The following is a 16598-nucleotide window of genomic DNA, read 5'->3' on the forward strand; positions in this document are numbered from 1 at the left end:
TATTTTGTAAGGCTTGTACAATGGTTAAGGGAGGTCACCTGAAAGGCTCAGTCAGACTGGAAAAATACCACCATGTCACAAGGCTCGCAGACGTCACAAGGTTCATGGTCACCCACCATTTCACAAGGTCTACACAAGCGGTTCTGGCCAAGTTATTAAAAAAACAGGATGTATGGTCAGTGAATAGGCTAGCCTAAACATTTCCTGATTCCAAAGCCCTAACCAGAGCTAAATCTAGCCGCATTAAGTTAGCCAATCAAGACCCTGTAACTATGCTTCTCGCTTCTGTAACCCCCGCTTCCTGCTTCTCACCCTATAAAAGGGTCTCCTCCCCTTCACTCGGCGCGCCAGTCATCCGATAGACTGTGTCGCCCGGGTACCCGTGTAATCAATAAAGCCTCTTGCATTTGCAACCGGACTTTGGTTTCGCTGGTTCTTGGGGAGGGTCTCCCTGACGAAGGACACTCCGTGAGGAGGGTCTTTCATTTGGGGGCTCGTCCGGGATTGAGACCCCCGCCCAGGGACCACCGACCCAAAATCGGGAGGTAAGTTCTCTGCTGCTGGCATTGTGGGTATTGTGTGTCTTGTTTGTCTCCTGGTTGTCCTCCATCTCTGTGCTACTCTGAGACTCAATTGGGTCATTAGTATCTGGTGGAGGCTAGAAGGAGTTGACAAACTCGGACTTCTCCTCCACACCCCTGGGAGACGTCCCACGGGGGTATCCGGGGTCCTTAGGACCCATCTGAGAGGACGATCCGACTCGGCTTGGTTGGGGCTTCGCCCCTGGTCAACGGATACGCTCCTCATCTGGGAGACGGGGAAACCGGAACCCCAACGCAGTCTCCAATTGGTTTACTTTCATTTTGGTGCCGGCACCGCGCAGCGCGATCCATCTCTTTTGATTTGTTGTTAATCTTTCTTGTCACTCTGTGTACACTCCCTTTCTCTGCAGACATGGGCCAGACAGTTACCACCCCGCTGACCTTAACCCTTAAACATTTCAGGGAAGTCCGGACCATCGCACACAACCAATCTGTGGAGGTCCGTAAGGACCGATGGCAAACGTTCTGTGCCTCCGAATGGCCAACCTTCAATGTTAACTGGCCACCGGAGGGCTCTTTTAACCTGACTCTCATTTTACAGGTTAAGGCAAAGGTGATGGACCCAGGCCCTCATGGCCACCCTGACCAAGTCCCATACATCATTACTTGGGAGACTCTGGTCCGCGACCCACCCCCTTGGGTTAAGCCTTTCCTTTCCTCGCCACCTCCGTCGGCTCCACCGGCCTTACCACCCCCTTTGACTCCCACACCCACTCCCCAGACGGGACTATACCCCGCGGTCCTCAGACCCCCTCCCAAGGTCCTTCCCCCCGAGGACAGGACCCTCCTAGACCTCCTGTCCGAGGAACCACTCCCTCCACCTTACCAGGGCCCTCAGCCCCCGGCGGGTGCTGCACCTCCCGCCGCTCCGGAGGCACCTCCCCAATCCCAAGCAGCCGCTTCCTCCCTGTGGCGGGCCGCTTGCGGAACCGCCGGGAACAAACCCCGGACGCCACCTCCCAGGCTTTTCCCTTGCGAGCAGGCAATGGAGGACAAATTCAATATTGGCCTTTCTCTGCCTCAGACCTCTACAACTGGAAAAATAATAACCCTCCTTTTTCTAAGGATCCCACTAGACTTACTTCCTTGATCGAGTCTATTTTAGTGACTCACCAGCCTACCTGGGACGACTGCCAGCAACTCCTGCAGACGCTCCTGACCACCGAGGAATACCAGCGAGTCATTCAAGAGGCACGGAAAAATGTCCCAGGAGAGAACGGGCGCCCAACCCAGCTGCTCAACGAGATTAATAGCGCTTTTCCCTTAGAACACCTGAATGGGACTTCAATACACAGGAGGGTAAGAATCACCTACGCCTCTATCGCCAGTTGCTTATAGCGGGTCTCCAAAAGGCTGCTAGGCGGCCCACGAATTTGGCACAGGTCAAGATGGTTACACAAAAATCTGATGAAACCCCTTCCGCCTTCTTAGAAAGACTGAAGGAAGCTTATAGGGTCTATACACCATATGACCCTGAGGACCCCCTCCAGGCTACCACTCTGGCCATGTCGTTTGTTTGGCAGTCAGCCCCAGATATAAGGCGGAAGCTAGAGAGATTAAAAGAGTTAAAAGAGAGCACAGTACAGGATTTGCTGAAGGAAGCTGAGAAAGTGTATAATAAGAGAGAGACTCCAGAAGAAAGAGAGGATCGGATCAGGAGAGAGAGTGAGGAAAGGGAAAAAAAACTGAGAAAAGAGGCAGAGGAAAGAAAAAAATATTCGGGACAGAAAAAGGAACAGGGAAATGAGCAGATTGCTGGCCACCGTTGTAACAGGACAGACACAGGGTAGACAGGAACCTGGAGAGCGGAGGGGGCCACGGGTGGATAAAGACCAATGCGCCTATTGTAAGGAAAAAGGCCATTGGGTCCGAGACTGCCCCAGACGGCCAAAGGGAACCAGAAGACCCCGGACCTCTACCACTCTCTTGAACTTGGAAGATTAGGGCCGTCAGGGCCAGGAGCCTCCCCCTGAGCCCAGGTTAACCCTTAATGTGGGGGGGCAACCAGTGACCTTTTTGGTTGACACGGGGGCACAGCACTCGGTCCTTACATCTACACCGGGGCCTTTGACCAACAAAACTGCCTGGGTGCAAGGCGCAACCGGCACAAAGACATACCGATGGACCACCGAAAGAAAGATCCAGCTTGCGACCGGTAAGGTCTTGCATTCTTTCCTACATGTCCCTGACTGCCCCTATCCTCTTCTGGGCAGAGACCTTCTGACTAAGTTAAAAGCGCAAATTTACTTTGAGGATGGGAAGGCCCATGTAACCGGGCCACAAGGGAAACCAATCCATGTCTTGGCCTTGGATGTGGAGGAAGAATATAGGCTCTACGAGGCTGAATCCGAAAAGCAGCCACCCTTAACATGGCTGGAGCATTTTCCCTCGGCCTGGGCTGAAACTGGTGGAATGGGGCTGGCATCTAACCAGCCCCCCCTGATGGTCACTCTAAAAGCTACGGCAACCCCAGTTTCTATAAAGCAGTATCCCATGTCTCAGGAAGCCTACCAAGGCATACGGCCCCATATTCAGAGATTGCTGGACCAAGGGATACTGGTGCCATGCCAATCCCCCTGGAACACCCCCTTACTTCCTGTTAAGAAGCCCGGGACTAATGACTATCGCCCTGTCCAGGACTTAAGGGAAGTTAATAGGCGGGTTGAGGACATCCACCCAACTGTGCCAAATCCCTATAACCTCCTGACCAGCCTGCCCCCATCACACATCTGGTATACAGTCCTAGATTTAAAGGATGCCTTCTTCAGCCTAAGGCTCCACCCGGACAGCCAACCCATCTTTGCCTTCGAATGGAAGGACCCAGAAAAGGGACTGTCCGGGCAGCTAACTTGGACTAGACTACCCCAAGGATTTAAAAACAGCCCTACCCTGTTCGATGAAGCCTTGCATAGAGACCTGGCGGACTTCCGAGTCCAACACCCAACCTTAATCTTGTTGCAATATGTTGATGACCTTTTATTGGCCGCCCAGACTGAGGATGATTGTCGGGCTGGGACAGAGGCCCTCTTGAAGACTCTTGGACACTTGGGATATCGGGCCTCATTTAAAAAGGCCCAAATCTGTCAGCCCCAGGTGACTTATTTGGGATACCAGATCAGAGAGGGGAAAAGGTGGCTAACCCAGGCAAGAAAGCAAGCAATCCTCCAGATCCCCGTGCCCAAGACCCAGAGACAACTCCGGGAATTCCTGGGTACAGCAGGCTTCTGCCGGCTCTGAATCCCAGGATTCGCAGAGATGGCAGCCCCTTTATACACCCTCACCAAGCAAAGTACTCTCTTTACCTGGGAAAAACCCCAGCAGCAGGCATTCGATGCCATCAAAGAAGCCTTACTTTCCTCCCCAGCCCTGGGACTTCCAGACCTGACCAAACCCTTTGAACTGTACGTTGACGAAAGGTCTGGGTATGCAAAAGGAGTGCTCACACAAAAGCTCGGGCCATGGCGGCGTCCCATCGCTTATCTATCCAAAAAGTTAGATCCAGTAGCCTCAGGATGGCCACCATGTCTCCGCATGGTGGCAGCAGTGGCCATCCTGGTCAAAGACTCTGGCAAGTTGACAATGGGACAGCCTCTCACCATCCTGGCTCCTCATGCCATGAAAGCCTTAATCAGGCAGCCGCCTGACAGATGGTTGTCTAATGCCCGGATGACCCATTATCAGACTCTTTTGCTGGACCCTGAAAAAGTCACTTTCGGACCCCCTGTGACTCTGAACCCTGCCTCCCTACTTCCCTCGCCCGAGCCCCCCGATAACCATGATTGTCTGCAGATACTGGCTGAGACTCACGGGACCCGCCCTGATCTAACCGACCAGCCCCTCCGGAATGCTGACTGCACCTGGTTTACGGACGGCAGCAGTTTCCTGGAAAATGGAAAACAGCGAGCAGGAGCCGCCGTAACAACCACCAAGGATGTAATTTGGTCCAGCCCTCTCCCCCCGGGGACATCAGCCCAGCGTGCCGAGCTGATAGCTCTGACCAAAGCACTGCAGCTGGCCAGCGGTAAACGCCTCAACGTATACACCGACAGCAGGTATGCCTTTGCCACAGCCCATATCCATGGAAAAATTTACCGGAGGAGGGGCCTACTGACCTCGGAGGGCAAAGAAATTAAAAATAAGACTGAGATACTGGCCCTGCTAAAAGCCCTACACTTGCCCCGTGAACTCAGCATCATACACTGCCCCGGGCACCAGAAAGGAACTTCCCTGGAGGCAGAGGGAAACAGGATGGCCGATAAAGCCGCTCGCTTGGCAGCACTCTCCGGGAAAAGGGCTAGCAAACTTCTGGTCACCGCCGACCAAACCTCCGAAGGCTCCCAGTCAGATTCCCAAGCCCGCCGAGGCTGGGAATACACGGAAAAAGACATTCACCTGCTACAGAAAATGGGGGCCACCTGTGCTACCCCTGATCAATGGACCTACCAGGGCAAGGTCGTGGCCCCGCTCAAGGCCACTGCCTACTTGATTGACTTTTTCCACAAGCTAACCCATCTGAGTGCACGGAAAATGAGCACACTCCTGAAGAGGGAAGAGACTGGATTATTCCTATTAGGAAAGGAGGAGGCCATCAAACGGGCAACAGACTCCTGCGTGGCCTGTGCCCAGGTCAACGCTAGTAAAAACCCTCTTGCGCAAGGGGCTAGACTGAGAGGGCACCGCCCCGGCACCCATTGGGAGATCGACTTCACTGAGATCAAGCCCGGTATGTATGGCTATAAGTACCTACTAGTTTTTATAGATACCTTCTCCGGATGGATTGAAGCCTTCCCCACCAAGCATGAGACAGCTAAGGTGGTCTTGAAGAAGCTCCTGGATGACATCTTTCCCCGGTACGGAATGCCCCAGGTAATAGGGTCGGACAACGGCCCCGCCTTCATCTCCCAGGTAAGTCAGTTGGTGGTCCAGCTATTGGGGATCGATTAGAAATTACATTGTGCCTACCGCCCCCAGAGTTCAGGTCAGGTAGAACGAGCTAATAGAACCATCAAGGAGACTTTAACTAAATTAACGCTTACAACTGGCACTAGAGACTGGGTGACCCTCCTCCCCTTAGCATTATATCGTGCCCGTAACACCCCAGGGCCACACGGACTCACACCCTTTGAAATCATGTATGGCTCACCCCCTCCTATTGTTAATTTCCTAGATTCTGAAGTTGCCGATTATGCCAACAGTCCCTCCCTATGGGCCCACCTAAAGGCTCTACAGATGGTCCAGAAAGAGGTATGGAAACCTCTAGCAGCAGCATATAGAGAACAGCTTAACAAACCTTTGGTTCCTCACCCCTACCAGGTGGGGGACTCTGTATGGGTCAGACGACACAATTCCAAGACCCTGGAACCACGTTGGAAAGGACCCTACTCGGTTCTCCTGACCACTCCCACCACACTCAAAGTAGACGGGATCGCCGCCTGGATCCACGCTTCCCACGTAAAGGCAGCTCAAACCAGCCCGGACAACCCGGCCCCCGGGGAACCAACTGAAGAGAGATGACATCTCCAGTGGACTCCAAACCCGCTCAAGATAAGACTCACTCGTTCTTAATCCTCCTCTATATTGTCTTGTGGATCCCAGGGGCCTTAGCTGGCCCGCACGTGCCCAAGTCCCAAACCTGGAAAGTTCTAAACAACCAGGGAGATGTCATATGGTCCACTTCTGGAACTCACGCCCTATGGACTTGGTGGCCGGATTTGACCCCAGACCTCTGTAAAATGGCAGGCGAGTCACCTGTCTGGTTCCCTGGCCCTAATCTCCCTGAACTCAGTGAGACTTCATGCTCTAAGGACAGCCCTCCATCAGGCAACCTCCCCATCCGTATACCATCCGATCTGTATGGATGTTCAAATCATTACACCCGGACTAACCTCCGGTCTGCTGAGTTCTATGTATGTCCAGGGCAAGGTCAATCCCGACAGTTTAGACGTCAATGTGGAGGGATTACTAATTTCTATTGTGCTTCATGGGGATGCGAAACTACAGGCGAGGCCTCCTGGAACCCTTCCTCTAGCTGGGACTTAATTGTAGTAAAGAAAAATCACACCAATGACCCTAACTGCCCTCAACCTTGCTGGAATAGCTATTACAACCCTTTGGTCATTAAGTTTACAGACAAAGAAAGACAAAATCGTCACTGGCTCCAGGGAAACAAGTGGGGACTGCGATTATATGCCCCGGGAAAAGACCCTGGATTGACTTTTATAATCAAATTATCCCTAACTACAGCTTCCACTCTGGCTATAGGCCCGAATCCCGTCCTCACTGAGCCGCGTCAGGCCCAGCCAAAACCACAGGTACTACCCCAACCCACACCATCAAGGTCATATTCAGTACCTGATTCCTCTCCTGTACCTAACTCCTCTCCTATGTCCACCCCCTACCCAGGGACAGGGGATCGCCTCCTGCAGGTCTTAGAAGGGGCCTTTTTAACCCTAAACTTTTCTGACCCTCATAGAACCCAAGAATGCTGGCTGTGTTTGAGCTCAGCCCCACCTTATTACGAGAAAATTGCGGTAACAGGAAATTACTCCAATTACACCTCGGCCCCCTCAAGCTGCTCTCAGAACAGCAGACACAAGTTAACCCTACCCGAAGTTACTGGAAAAGGGCTCTGCTTAGGAAAAGTGCCCCACTCCCATCAGGCCCTATACAACAAAACCCTCACGATCTATCCCGGCAAATATTGGCTCACCGGGCCTACTGGGACTCAATGGGCCTGCAACTCGGGACTAACCCCCTGTGTGTCAGCCACAGTGCTTAACCAAACCAGTGACTTCTGTGTTCTGGTCGAAGTCTGGCCCAGGGTTACCTACCATCACCCTAGTTATATATACTCTCATTATAAAGAAATGACCAGACATCCCAGAGAACCTGTCTCCCTCACCCTAGCCTTGTTGTTAGGTGGTCTCACCGTGGGAGGAATAGCTGCAGGAATAGGAACAGGAGCCACCGCCCTAGCTGAAACATACCAGTTCAGACAGCTCCAGCAGGCCATGCACACCGATCTTGTGGCATTAGAAAAATCTATATCGGCCCTAGAAAAATCATTAACCTCACTCTCTGAGGTGGTCCTCCAGAACAGGAGAGGACTGGACATTCTGTTCCTTCAAGAAGGTGGACTCTGTGCAGCTCTGAAGGAGGAATGCTGTTTCTATGCGGATCATACTGGGCTAGTCAGAGATAGTATGAGCAAATTAAGAAAGAGACTAAAGCAGAGACAGCGTCTCTTTGAGTCAGGCCAGTCATGGTACGAGAGATGGTTTAATGGGTCCCCCTGGTTTACCACCCTAATCTCCTCCCTGCTAGGACCAATCATTATTATACTCTTGATTCTCCTATTTGGACCCTGCATCCTCAACAGATTGGTCCAATTCATGAAAGATAGGTTATCCATAATCCAAGCGATGGTCCTCACCCAGCAATACCATCGCCTGAAGCAGGAAATGGAAACTAAAATAGAATAAAAGATTCCATTCTAGTTCATAGAAAAAGAGGGGAATGAAAGACCCCACTTCTAAATGTTGTTTAGTCAAGGCTTGCTATTTTGTAAATGATTCTATTTTGTAAGGCTTGTACAATGGTTAAGGGAGGTCACCTGAAAGGCTCAGTCAGACTGGAAAAATACCACCATGTCACAAGGCTCGCAGACGTCACAAGGTTCATGGTCACCCACCATTTCACAAGGTCTACACAAGCGGTTCTGGCCAAGTTATTAAAAAAACAGGATGTATGGTCAGTGAATAGGCTAGCCTAAACATTTCCTGATTCCAAAGCCCTAACCAGAGCTAAATCTAGCCGCATTAAGTTAGCCAATCAAGACCCTGTAACTATGCTTCTCGCTTCTGTAACCCCCGCTTCCTGCTTCTCACCCTATAAAAGGGTCTCCTCCCCTTCACTCGGCGCGCCAGTCATCCGATAGACTGTGTCGCCCGGGTACCCGTGTAATCAATAAAGCCTCTTGCATTTGCAACCGGACTTTGGTTTCGCTGGTTCTTGGGGAGGGTCTCCCTGACGAAGGACACTCCGTGAGGAGGGTCTTTCAAGCCAACACTGGAGGAGTCCCATCTTGCCCATCTTTAAGCTGAAATCCACCATCAGGTCAGAGTGGTAGAGCTGTTTGGGACAGCAATGCAAGAGAGCTGGGGGTGGGACAGTCCAAATGGAGTGCCCATTAGCCCAGTTTAGGTCAAGCTGGTCCCCTCACATCACAGTCCCCAGATCAGAGATTCCCCTGGTTAAGTACAGATGAATGTTCAAGTACTGTGTAGAGAGCCAAGCAGGGGTCTGGGCTATCCCTCACCACTCCCCTGGGCCACAAGCTGAACAGCAGGTTGACTCGCAGCCCCCACTCCTTGTAATAGCTGCCATTTTCAGTGACGTTCAAGGAGTCAGGGTCAGGGAAAGAACTGAAATCTGGACAGGGGGAAGGGAGAGGAGCAACCCCACAGAGAGGGAACTAGCCCCACATCTGCTCCTCTCCCGGGCCCCAGTCCTGGCATTTCCTGGTTTATAGAGCCCCCTATCTAACTACTGGATCCCCAACTGCTCCTCTGGTTTCCCCTTTTTGGACCCCCATCCCACCCAACTGGTCTTTGTTCCCTGAACCCTGTTGGTCTGCTCTCTGCCCTCCCCACACCCATCCATCACCTCCCACAGCCCCATGGCTCCCAGTATCCTGCCCCCTCACTCTTCTCTACTAAAGACTTGCACCTTCACCACCCCACCATCCCTTTGGCTCAGCACCTCCCCTGTACCTCTTGACCCACGCCCCCAAGGGGATGGACAACGTAGCAGGTGGAAGGCAGAGATGGGAAGCAAAGATCCCCAAAGATATCAGTGCAGGTGGGAAAAGGGAAGGCTGGCTCAAGTCCCGGGGCAGAAATCCCAAGATATTAAACTGAGGAGTGTCAAGTCATGAACAAAATAACCTGGCCTCACGTTAGGCGGTGAAATGAGGGCAAGAGGTCCAGGAACTGGTAGTCTTTTACATCTTTAATCCAATGGAGGTCCAAGAAGCACAGTGCAGGCAGTCGGGTGGAGCCCAGGGCAGAGGTGGAGTGCCAGGACCACCCAGAAAGCACCAACTCCTGCAAGCCTTACAGTCGGTTCAGAAAACACATGAGCTGCTTTTTGTGGAAACACCTGTCCAGCTGAGGTCCAGAGCACATGGCTGGTGGCAAACCACCCCATTAAGCATGGGTGGGGTCAGCGGCTTCCTCCGGCTTAGGTCCATCCGAGGCCACAGACGCTTGTAGCACCAGCAGCTCAAAGTCTGGCAGACTCGCATGCAGACACATTGCTCTCAGGGTCCAAGGTGCTGAAAGACATGGAGCCATGCAGCCCGAGGCAGCAGCAAAGGCAGAGTGTCAGGCTTAGGGCTTGGGGTGGGGAGGCACATAACTGTGGAGGCTATGGTGGTGGGGCAGGGCCCAGGGGTCAACTGAGCAGTGCTTCCCCCACTGCCAGGGCATTTAGCCCACCGCTACCCCATGGTTTTCTTCTCGCCAGAGCTGCCCCAGGCTGGCTGAAGGACATTCCAGGCCTCCCCAGGAGCTTTGTCCTTACTAAGCTATGTGCCCTAGGAGTCTGAGTCTGTGTCTGAGTCCTAGGAGGAAGAAGAGGTATCAGGCACCCGCTCCAGCAGCTGGCACATATGCTTGAAACGCTCGAGTTTCTCCCTTTGTGGTGATAGGAATGGCGCTGCAGGGCCCTCAGCAGAAGCCATAGGTGGCTTGAGTTTCTCCCAGTTCTCGGGAGGGAGCCTAGGGTGGCAGAATGAGAATGCCTGGCTGGGATTCCGAAGCCTGGGGGGTGGGGGGGAGAAGGCCAGGGCTGCCTGGGTCTGCTCCTCAGAGGAGGCAGGCATCTCCACCCACCTTCTTCAAGTGCCTCTCTTGGCCTCCTTTCACCTTTTTCCTTGGGGTCGGGGGTCTCATTCCCTGCCTCCCACTCCTTCTGTTTGGGGGCCCAGACACATGTTCAGGGGGAGGGCCAGCAGGTAAGGTTCCCTTTCTTCTGGGCAGAGGTGGAGGTGGTGGCTCCTCTGTCAGCTTCCATCCACCCCTCACCACTGTCAACCCTGTGGTGCCCTGGACCCTCACCTGCATCCTTGTCCATCCTTCCTGGGTACCTTGGGGGGCACTTCCAGCAGTTGGGGATCTCTGAATTGATAGCACCCTCAGCCTTTCCCATCTTCAGGCAGCCAGGGTGGATGATCCCGTTGCAGACTGTATACTCCATGAGGCTCAAACCAAACTTCTCTTCCTCTCCATGCACCTTCCTCCTTCCCAGCTTCCCCACACAGAAGGAACACAGCTGCGCAGCGCACTGCTGAAGCAGGGAAGACTGCTTCATGCGCCCGCCCCACCGACGTCCCCAGCTTCTTCAGGTCTCCTCAGAAATGGCAGTCCCCACACTCAGCACATGCATACAGCTGTGTGTGGAAGCACGGGCACAGCGCACTGCCGAAGCAGGCAAGACCACTTCATGCGCCCGCCCCGCCAACTCCCCCAGTTTCTTCATGTCTCCTCAGAAATGGCAGTCCCCACACTCAGTTCGCACACAGGCCTGGCAGCGGCGGCAGCAGCAGGTTCCGCGTTGGTGCGCTCCAGCCCCAGGGCCCTGGCTGCTCGAAGACATTGGGAGTGTCAACATCACCGAAGACTCTCACGTGTCCCGGGAGCCATCTCCTGGCGGGTCGGCGGCCAGTGGCAACGCAGGGCAGGAAACTCTCTCGGAACGCCTAGGTCTATGCTTCCAGAGGGCGCTCGGCCCCTCCCTCCAGGGGAGGGTGGGACAACAGCGAGTGGAGGTCGGGAGCGCCGGGCCAGGCCCTCCCACCGGCTGCTGCAAGGCCCTTCCAAGGGAAGGTCCTGCTCTGGGGGGCGGGGGGGGGGGCTCAGTCACTCAGCCACTCAAGGCCAACGGGGGGCTCCTTGGGCACAGGGTGCTCAGCTTCTGCCCAGGCCCCATTTAGTCCCGGTACGAGTCTCAGCTCCCCACCCCCACCTCTCCCCAAAGGCCCCAACCTTTAACTGGCCCCTTCTCAGGTCCAACTGTCTAGACGTCCAGGGAAAATCCAGGGCTCCCCACCATTTCCGGGGTTCAAACCCCTCCCACTGCTGGTTCACGGGGGGGGGGGGGGCGGTCGCTGCAACCTACCACCCTCCCCTGGGTCCGCCTGACCCACAGAGACAGGGCAAAGAGGGGGGTCAGTTTTTTCATTTTTTAACACTGTTGCTTTTCTTTAAAACTTGCAGGGCACATTAAAATTTCTTCTGCAAGACATGTATCAGCTTGCACATGAAAATGACCCTCCATGTCTTCTAGAACTTGACAACGGTCCTCAATATTATGGTCTCCCAGATTGTAGCTTAAAATATAGTATAAGAAATATATTATATATTATTGGAAATTAAGAAAATTTAAGTTATTACATTCAGAGTCTCTAAGAACCATGCCTGATTTATTCACCTCATTCTTCCTCATTCTCATTTGAAATTGCAGAAGAACATCAGTAACAGAGAAACATTTGTCCCCTGACTTTAAAAAGCAAAACATAATTCAGTCCGACCTACAGCAGCTTGGTTCCTGTAGGGCTCCAGCATCACATCCTTGTAGAGACTCTTCTGGGAAGGATCCAGCAAAGCCCACTCTTCCAAGTGAAGTTCACATGCTCATCATCATAGGTCACTGCATCCTAAAGTATGCTGTACATGTGTACACAGAAAGCAGGATACTGACATCACTGTACATGTCTGCACCATTGACAACATAGTTGTGTAACTCTGGTGCTTCCTCCACTCATTTTCAGACACAAAAGTTCTACTGTAACCACCAAGTCATTTTAGAAGGAAACTGAATAACGAGGTTCATCTCCATCAAGGGCCAGCCTTGACACACACATTAGTATTTGCACAGGACACAGTGTTGGCAAATTCCAAAGAACTATCTGATGCTTTATCAATTGAGCTATTTGGTTTTTCTGGCTCTTCTGCTGCCAAAGCCGCTCCTTAGCTAAGGAGTCTATTACCTAAGAGCAGGTGGCTGTGACAGTTTCCTGATGTAAACAGCAGGAGGCTGTAAAAGAAAAACCGTAGTTTGCTTTTAAACTTAGTGACTTACTTAGGCATTCAACAGTGGCTTGAAGGAGAGGGGGGAAAAAAGAGGAAAAAAAAAGACTTTAAACATACACTCATACAAGTAAAATAAACATGGGCTTTGAACAGCAAATTCCCACAAGCTTTCCTGTGGTGATGGCGTTGGTTTTAGCAGTCTCTTTTGCGAAGAATGCAGCAAATCCAGGCCATCCTCAGGGAACCTTCCACTATATCAGCACACGTAAGCAATGAGACATGCAGACAGGTACACATTCATACACACAAGGGAGTTCCCAATTTTACACACACACACACACACACACACACACACACACACACACACACCCCACCAACAACAACATCATGTAGATATTTAAACATGCATACACATATCTATTCACATGTGAACATATATACACAGACACATAATAAATGGGTAGGACAGGCTCTAGCAAGCCCCTCTCTCTTTTATTCTTGTCCTAGGTTTTTATCTTCCCTATACAATCATTACAGAAGAGAATGACAGTAGGACTTTAAGTTATTTCATTAGAACTATATCTAACTGAACATTTTTTGCTCATTAAAGTTTAAATAGTAGTTTTATCTATAAGCTCACTGAGTCCCAAGCAGAAGCTTTATCTTTTTCTTATTTCATATGTACATTATGTATTTAAAACAAGAGTTTTTGGTGCCAAGGTCGTTATCAAGAAACAGGGGTCTGTCCTGTCTTGTACAGAAAACCATTTGTTCTTTGTTTTTATATTCATATGGTCTTTCTTATTGTGGTAAACACCTAGGACTCAGCCTGGACTAAACCTAGAATGAATGCATTCCCTTGATCATTAATGTGGTTTAATCTTGCTTTTCTTACTGGTGTAATTCATGTGGTTCGCAGAACTCCTAGCAGTTTTTTGATAATTTGTAGGAGGGCTAGACGTTACTTGAATCTATTCAGAAATCACTATCAGGAACCTTCATACGATTATGCAGGAGATCTGCATAATGCATTATGCCAGACACAAGAGAGAAGCATGGAAAGACAGTGTAGCAACAGGAAGCAGTTTTGAGGCAAAATAACTTAGGCTTTCCCTAAACCAAGGGATAGAGCTGTGAAAAATGAGTGGGCTGCCTCCAGAGGCTCACAGGCTTGCTTTTGCCAATCCTCCATATCTCTTGGCATTTGTCGTTTCTGTGTCCTTTGAACAGGAAATAGCCTCGCAAGAGAAATGTCAATTAACAGACATAGAGAAAGAACCACACAGATCACACATCAGAGAAATTGTAGGAACAATTACTAACTACAAAAATGATGGGCAAGCTGGGTATACTTGCTCATGCCTTTAATCCCTGCACTCAGGAGGCAGAGGCAGGTGCCAGCCTGTTCTATGCCATGACGTACATATTAAGATCCTGACTCCCTTCAAAAAAAAAAAAATCAATCAAACAAACAAACAAAAAAGACAGAAAGAACTCAGAGGTCTTTACTGAAGTTCCTACAAAGAATTATACATTCACTCCTGTTTGATATTCATCTTCCATAACCCTGAGGTACCCCAGTTTATACTATAACAATAGTAAGATTTTACTAAAAGGGAATGCATGTTTAAACATTTATAAATGAACAGAAGGAAATAATAGCAATATAAATAAACAAAATAGGACAGGAGAGATGGCTCACCAGTTAAAAGCTCTTGCTGGTATTGAAGATAATTGAGGTAAGCTGGGCATTGGTGGTATACGCCTTTAATCTCAGCACTTGGGAGACAGAGGCAGGCAGATCACTATGAGTTCGAGGCCAGCCCAGTCTGCAAAGTGAGTCCATGACAGCCAAGGCTACACAAAGAAATACTGTGTTGAAAAACCAAAAATAAAAATAAGAAATAAAATAAGAAAAAGAAAAGTGAAGGAAAAAATAATTGAGGTCAATTGTCATTATTTACACGGGGCTCACAACTATTCATTATTCCAAGTTCAGGAGTTCTGACAGCAGTGAGGAGGAGGCACACATGATATACATGTTCATGCATACAGGAAAAACACTCATATTCATTCAAAAGATTCGAACAAATCCTTGTAGGAAGAACGTCACACGCCTGCAATGCAATGACTCAGAAGGCACAGGTCATATTAATATCATGAATACATGCCGTTCTAAAAAACAGAATACACTCTCTGCCAAATTTCAAAGTTCAAGATGTGGATGAAGATAAGCACAATAGCATATGCTACCTTGTACAAAAACCTACATTCCAAGAACTTCCGCTAACTTTATTTTAAAAAATAAGAAAAAAAACAATAACAGGGAGCTAGAGAGATGGCTCAGAGGTTAAGAGCACTGACTGCTCTTCCAGAGGTCCTGAGTTCAATTCCCAGTAACCACATGGTGGCTCACAACCATCTGATGCCCTCTTCTGGCCTGCAGATGTACATGAAGGAAGAGCACTATATACATAAGAATAAATAATAAATCTTAAAAAAAAACAGTAAAAAAACAGCCAGACATGTTGGCCCAAACTAATCCCAGCACTCTGGAGCCAGAGTCAGGGGGATCTCCAAGTTTGACAACTATCTGGTCTACATACTTACTTTCAGGAATGCTAGGACTATACAGAGAAACTTTGTTTCCAAAAACAGAAACAAAAACAACAAATTTAAAAATATAAAAACATCAGACTAGCAAATTAGCTTAGCATTGGGTAGCAATTGGTTCTACTGTATCTTATGTGATTTAGGGATAGAGTGTATACTGGTGCAGGCATGACAGCATGAGAAGGAAGCTAACTGATCAGTTTCAACCACAACACAGTAGACACAAAGAACAGGAAATGGATTGAGTCTTTAGACAATCAAATTTCATCCCCAATAAGGAATCTTGTTGAATGGTTATTAATATTTATAATTTTAAGATAATCAGTGCTTATTCCTTAACCAAAACACCACACAGAGAGACTAGAATCTGTTTAATTAGCAGAGAGCATAATACTAAGCCTCCAAGCTAGTTTATCTTCCTCTCATTTTTCTTGTCTCTATGGTCCAATTCTCTTCTCCTAGTGTTTCCTGGTTCTGTCCAAAGGCATCCTTCCTTCCCTTCCTGATCTTTCTCCTCCTCTCACTGGACCAGGATGTCCCACCCTAGTCTCTGTTTTGCTCAGCACTGGCTAGATGACTTTTATTAGCAAAAAAGAGAACAAATGGTGACATGTCAATACAAACTTGTCACCAGAAATACTTGAAATAAACATCGCAATGCAAACTAGATAGTGGGGTAGAGAAATCAGCATTTGAATGAACAAGAGTAAACTGTACACAATACCCTAACAGAATCTAGAAAGGCTCCTCCTACAAAAGCATCCATAAGCTCCCCAAAGAAAGCCACAAAAGCCAGACAAGTGCCCAAAGACAACCTCTAATCTAGGAGCTTTTTGACTCAAACAACTGCATTCTCACCCTGGTCACTATAAGCTTATGGTCACCCTGTGATGCAAATGCATTTAGTTTAATTGTAATGGTCCTAATAATATGCAACATCATGTTCACTGTTCAAACGCCAAAAGCAACAGACTGTACATTGTTCAAATGTCAAAAGCTACAGCCTCTACACTGCTTAAATGTCCAAAGCAACAGCCTCTACACTGTTCAAATGTTCAAAGCAATAGCTTCTACACTGTTCTAATGTCCAAAGTCACTTCTGACAATTATGGACAATCTCTTAATTGACACATCTTATAAAATCATTAAACAAGTTCTATCTTTCCAACATACAATGGCACAGAATAGTCCTTCTCATTCCAGTAAATAGGAATGTGTACACAGTGAGGGGAAATTAGACCAAGGCAAGAAACTCTGCAGGGCAAACACCAAATCCTGCAGCGCTGTCTCA

At 49.5% G+C, this 16598-nt stretch overlaps 2 protein-coding genes across 2 annotated transcripts; one reads left to right on the plus strand and one right to left on the minus strand.

The window, feature by feature from the left end:
* The first annotated feature begins 4232 nt into the window (after positions 1-4232).
* Positions 4233-6135, plus strand: LOC311581648 (uncharacterized protein). Its single transcript, XM_084754102.1, has 2 exons — positions 4233-5325; positions 5770-6135. The coding sequence occupies exons 1-2, from the start codon at positions 4269-4271 to the stop codon at positions 6114-6116; spliced, it is 1404 nt and encodes a 467-aa protein (XP_084610228.1). The 5' UTR covers positions 4233-4268; the 3' UTR covers positions 6117-6135.
* A 3461-nt stretch (positions 6136-9596) lies between these two features.
* LOC311581036 (F-box/LRR-repeat protein 19-like) lies at positions 9597-10973 on the minus strand (the record flags this gene model as incomplete). The annotated part of the gene is made up of 2 exons (XM_084752930.1): positions 9597-9936; positions 10721-10973. The coding sequence occupies 2 exons, from the start codon at positions 10971-10973 to the stop codon at positions 9809-9811; spliced, it is 381 nt and encodes a 126-aa protein (XP_084609056.1). The 3' UTR covers positions 9597-9808.
* Between the last annotated feature and the right edge of the window lie 5625 nt (positions 10974-16598).

This window comes from Acomys minous (assembly GCF_964271855.1).
Source record: "Acomys minous genome assembly, chromosome: 13".
Lineage (NCBI taxonomy): Eukaryota > Metazoa > Chordata > Mammalia > Rodentia > Muridae > Acomys > Acomys minous.

Coding starts and splice junctions, on each gene's coding strand:
- LOC311581648 (XM_084754102.1), top strand. CDS start 4,269: ATGACCCATTATCAGACTCTTTTGCTGGACCCTGAAAAAGTCACTTTC. Junction 5,326..5,769: donor CTTCACTGAGATCAAGCCCG/GTATGTATGGCT, acceptor TTAATTTCCTAG/ATTCTGAAGTTGCCGATTAT.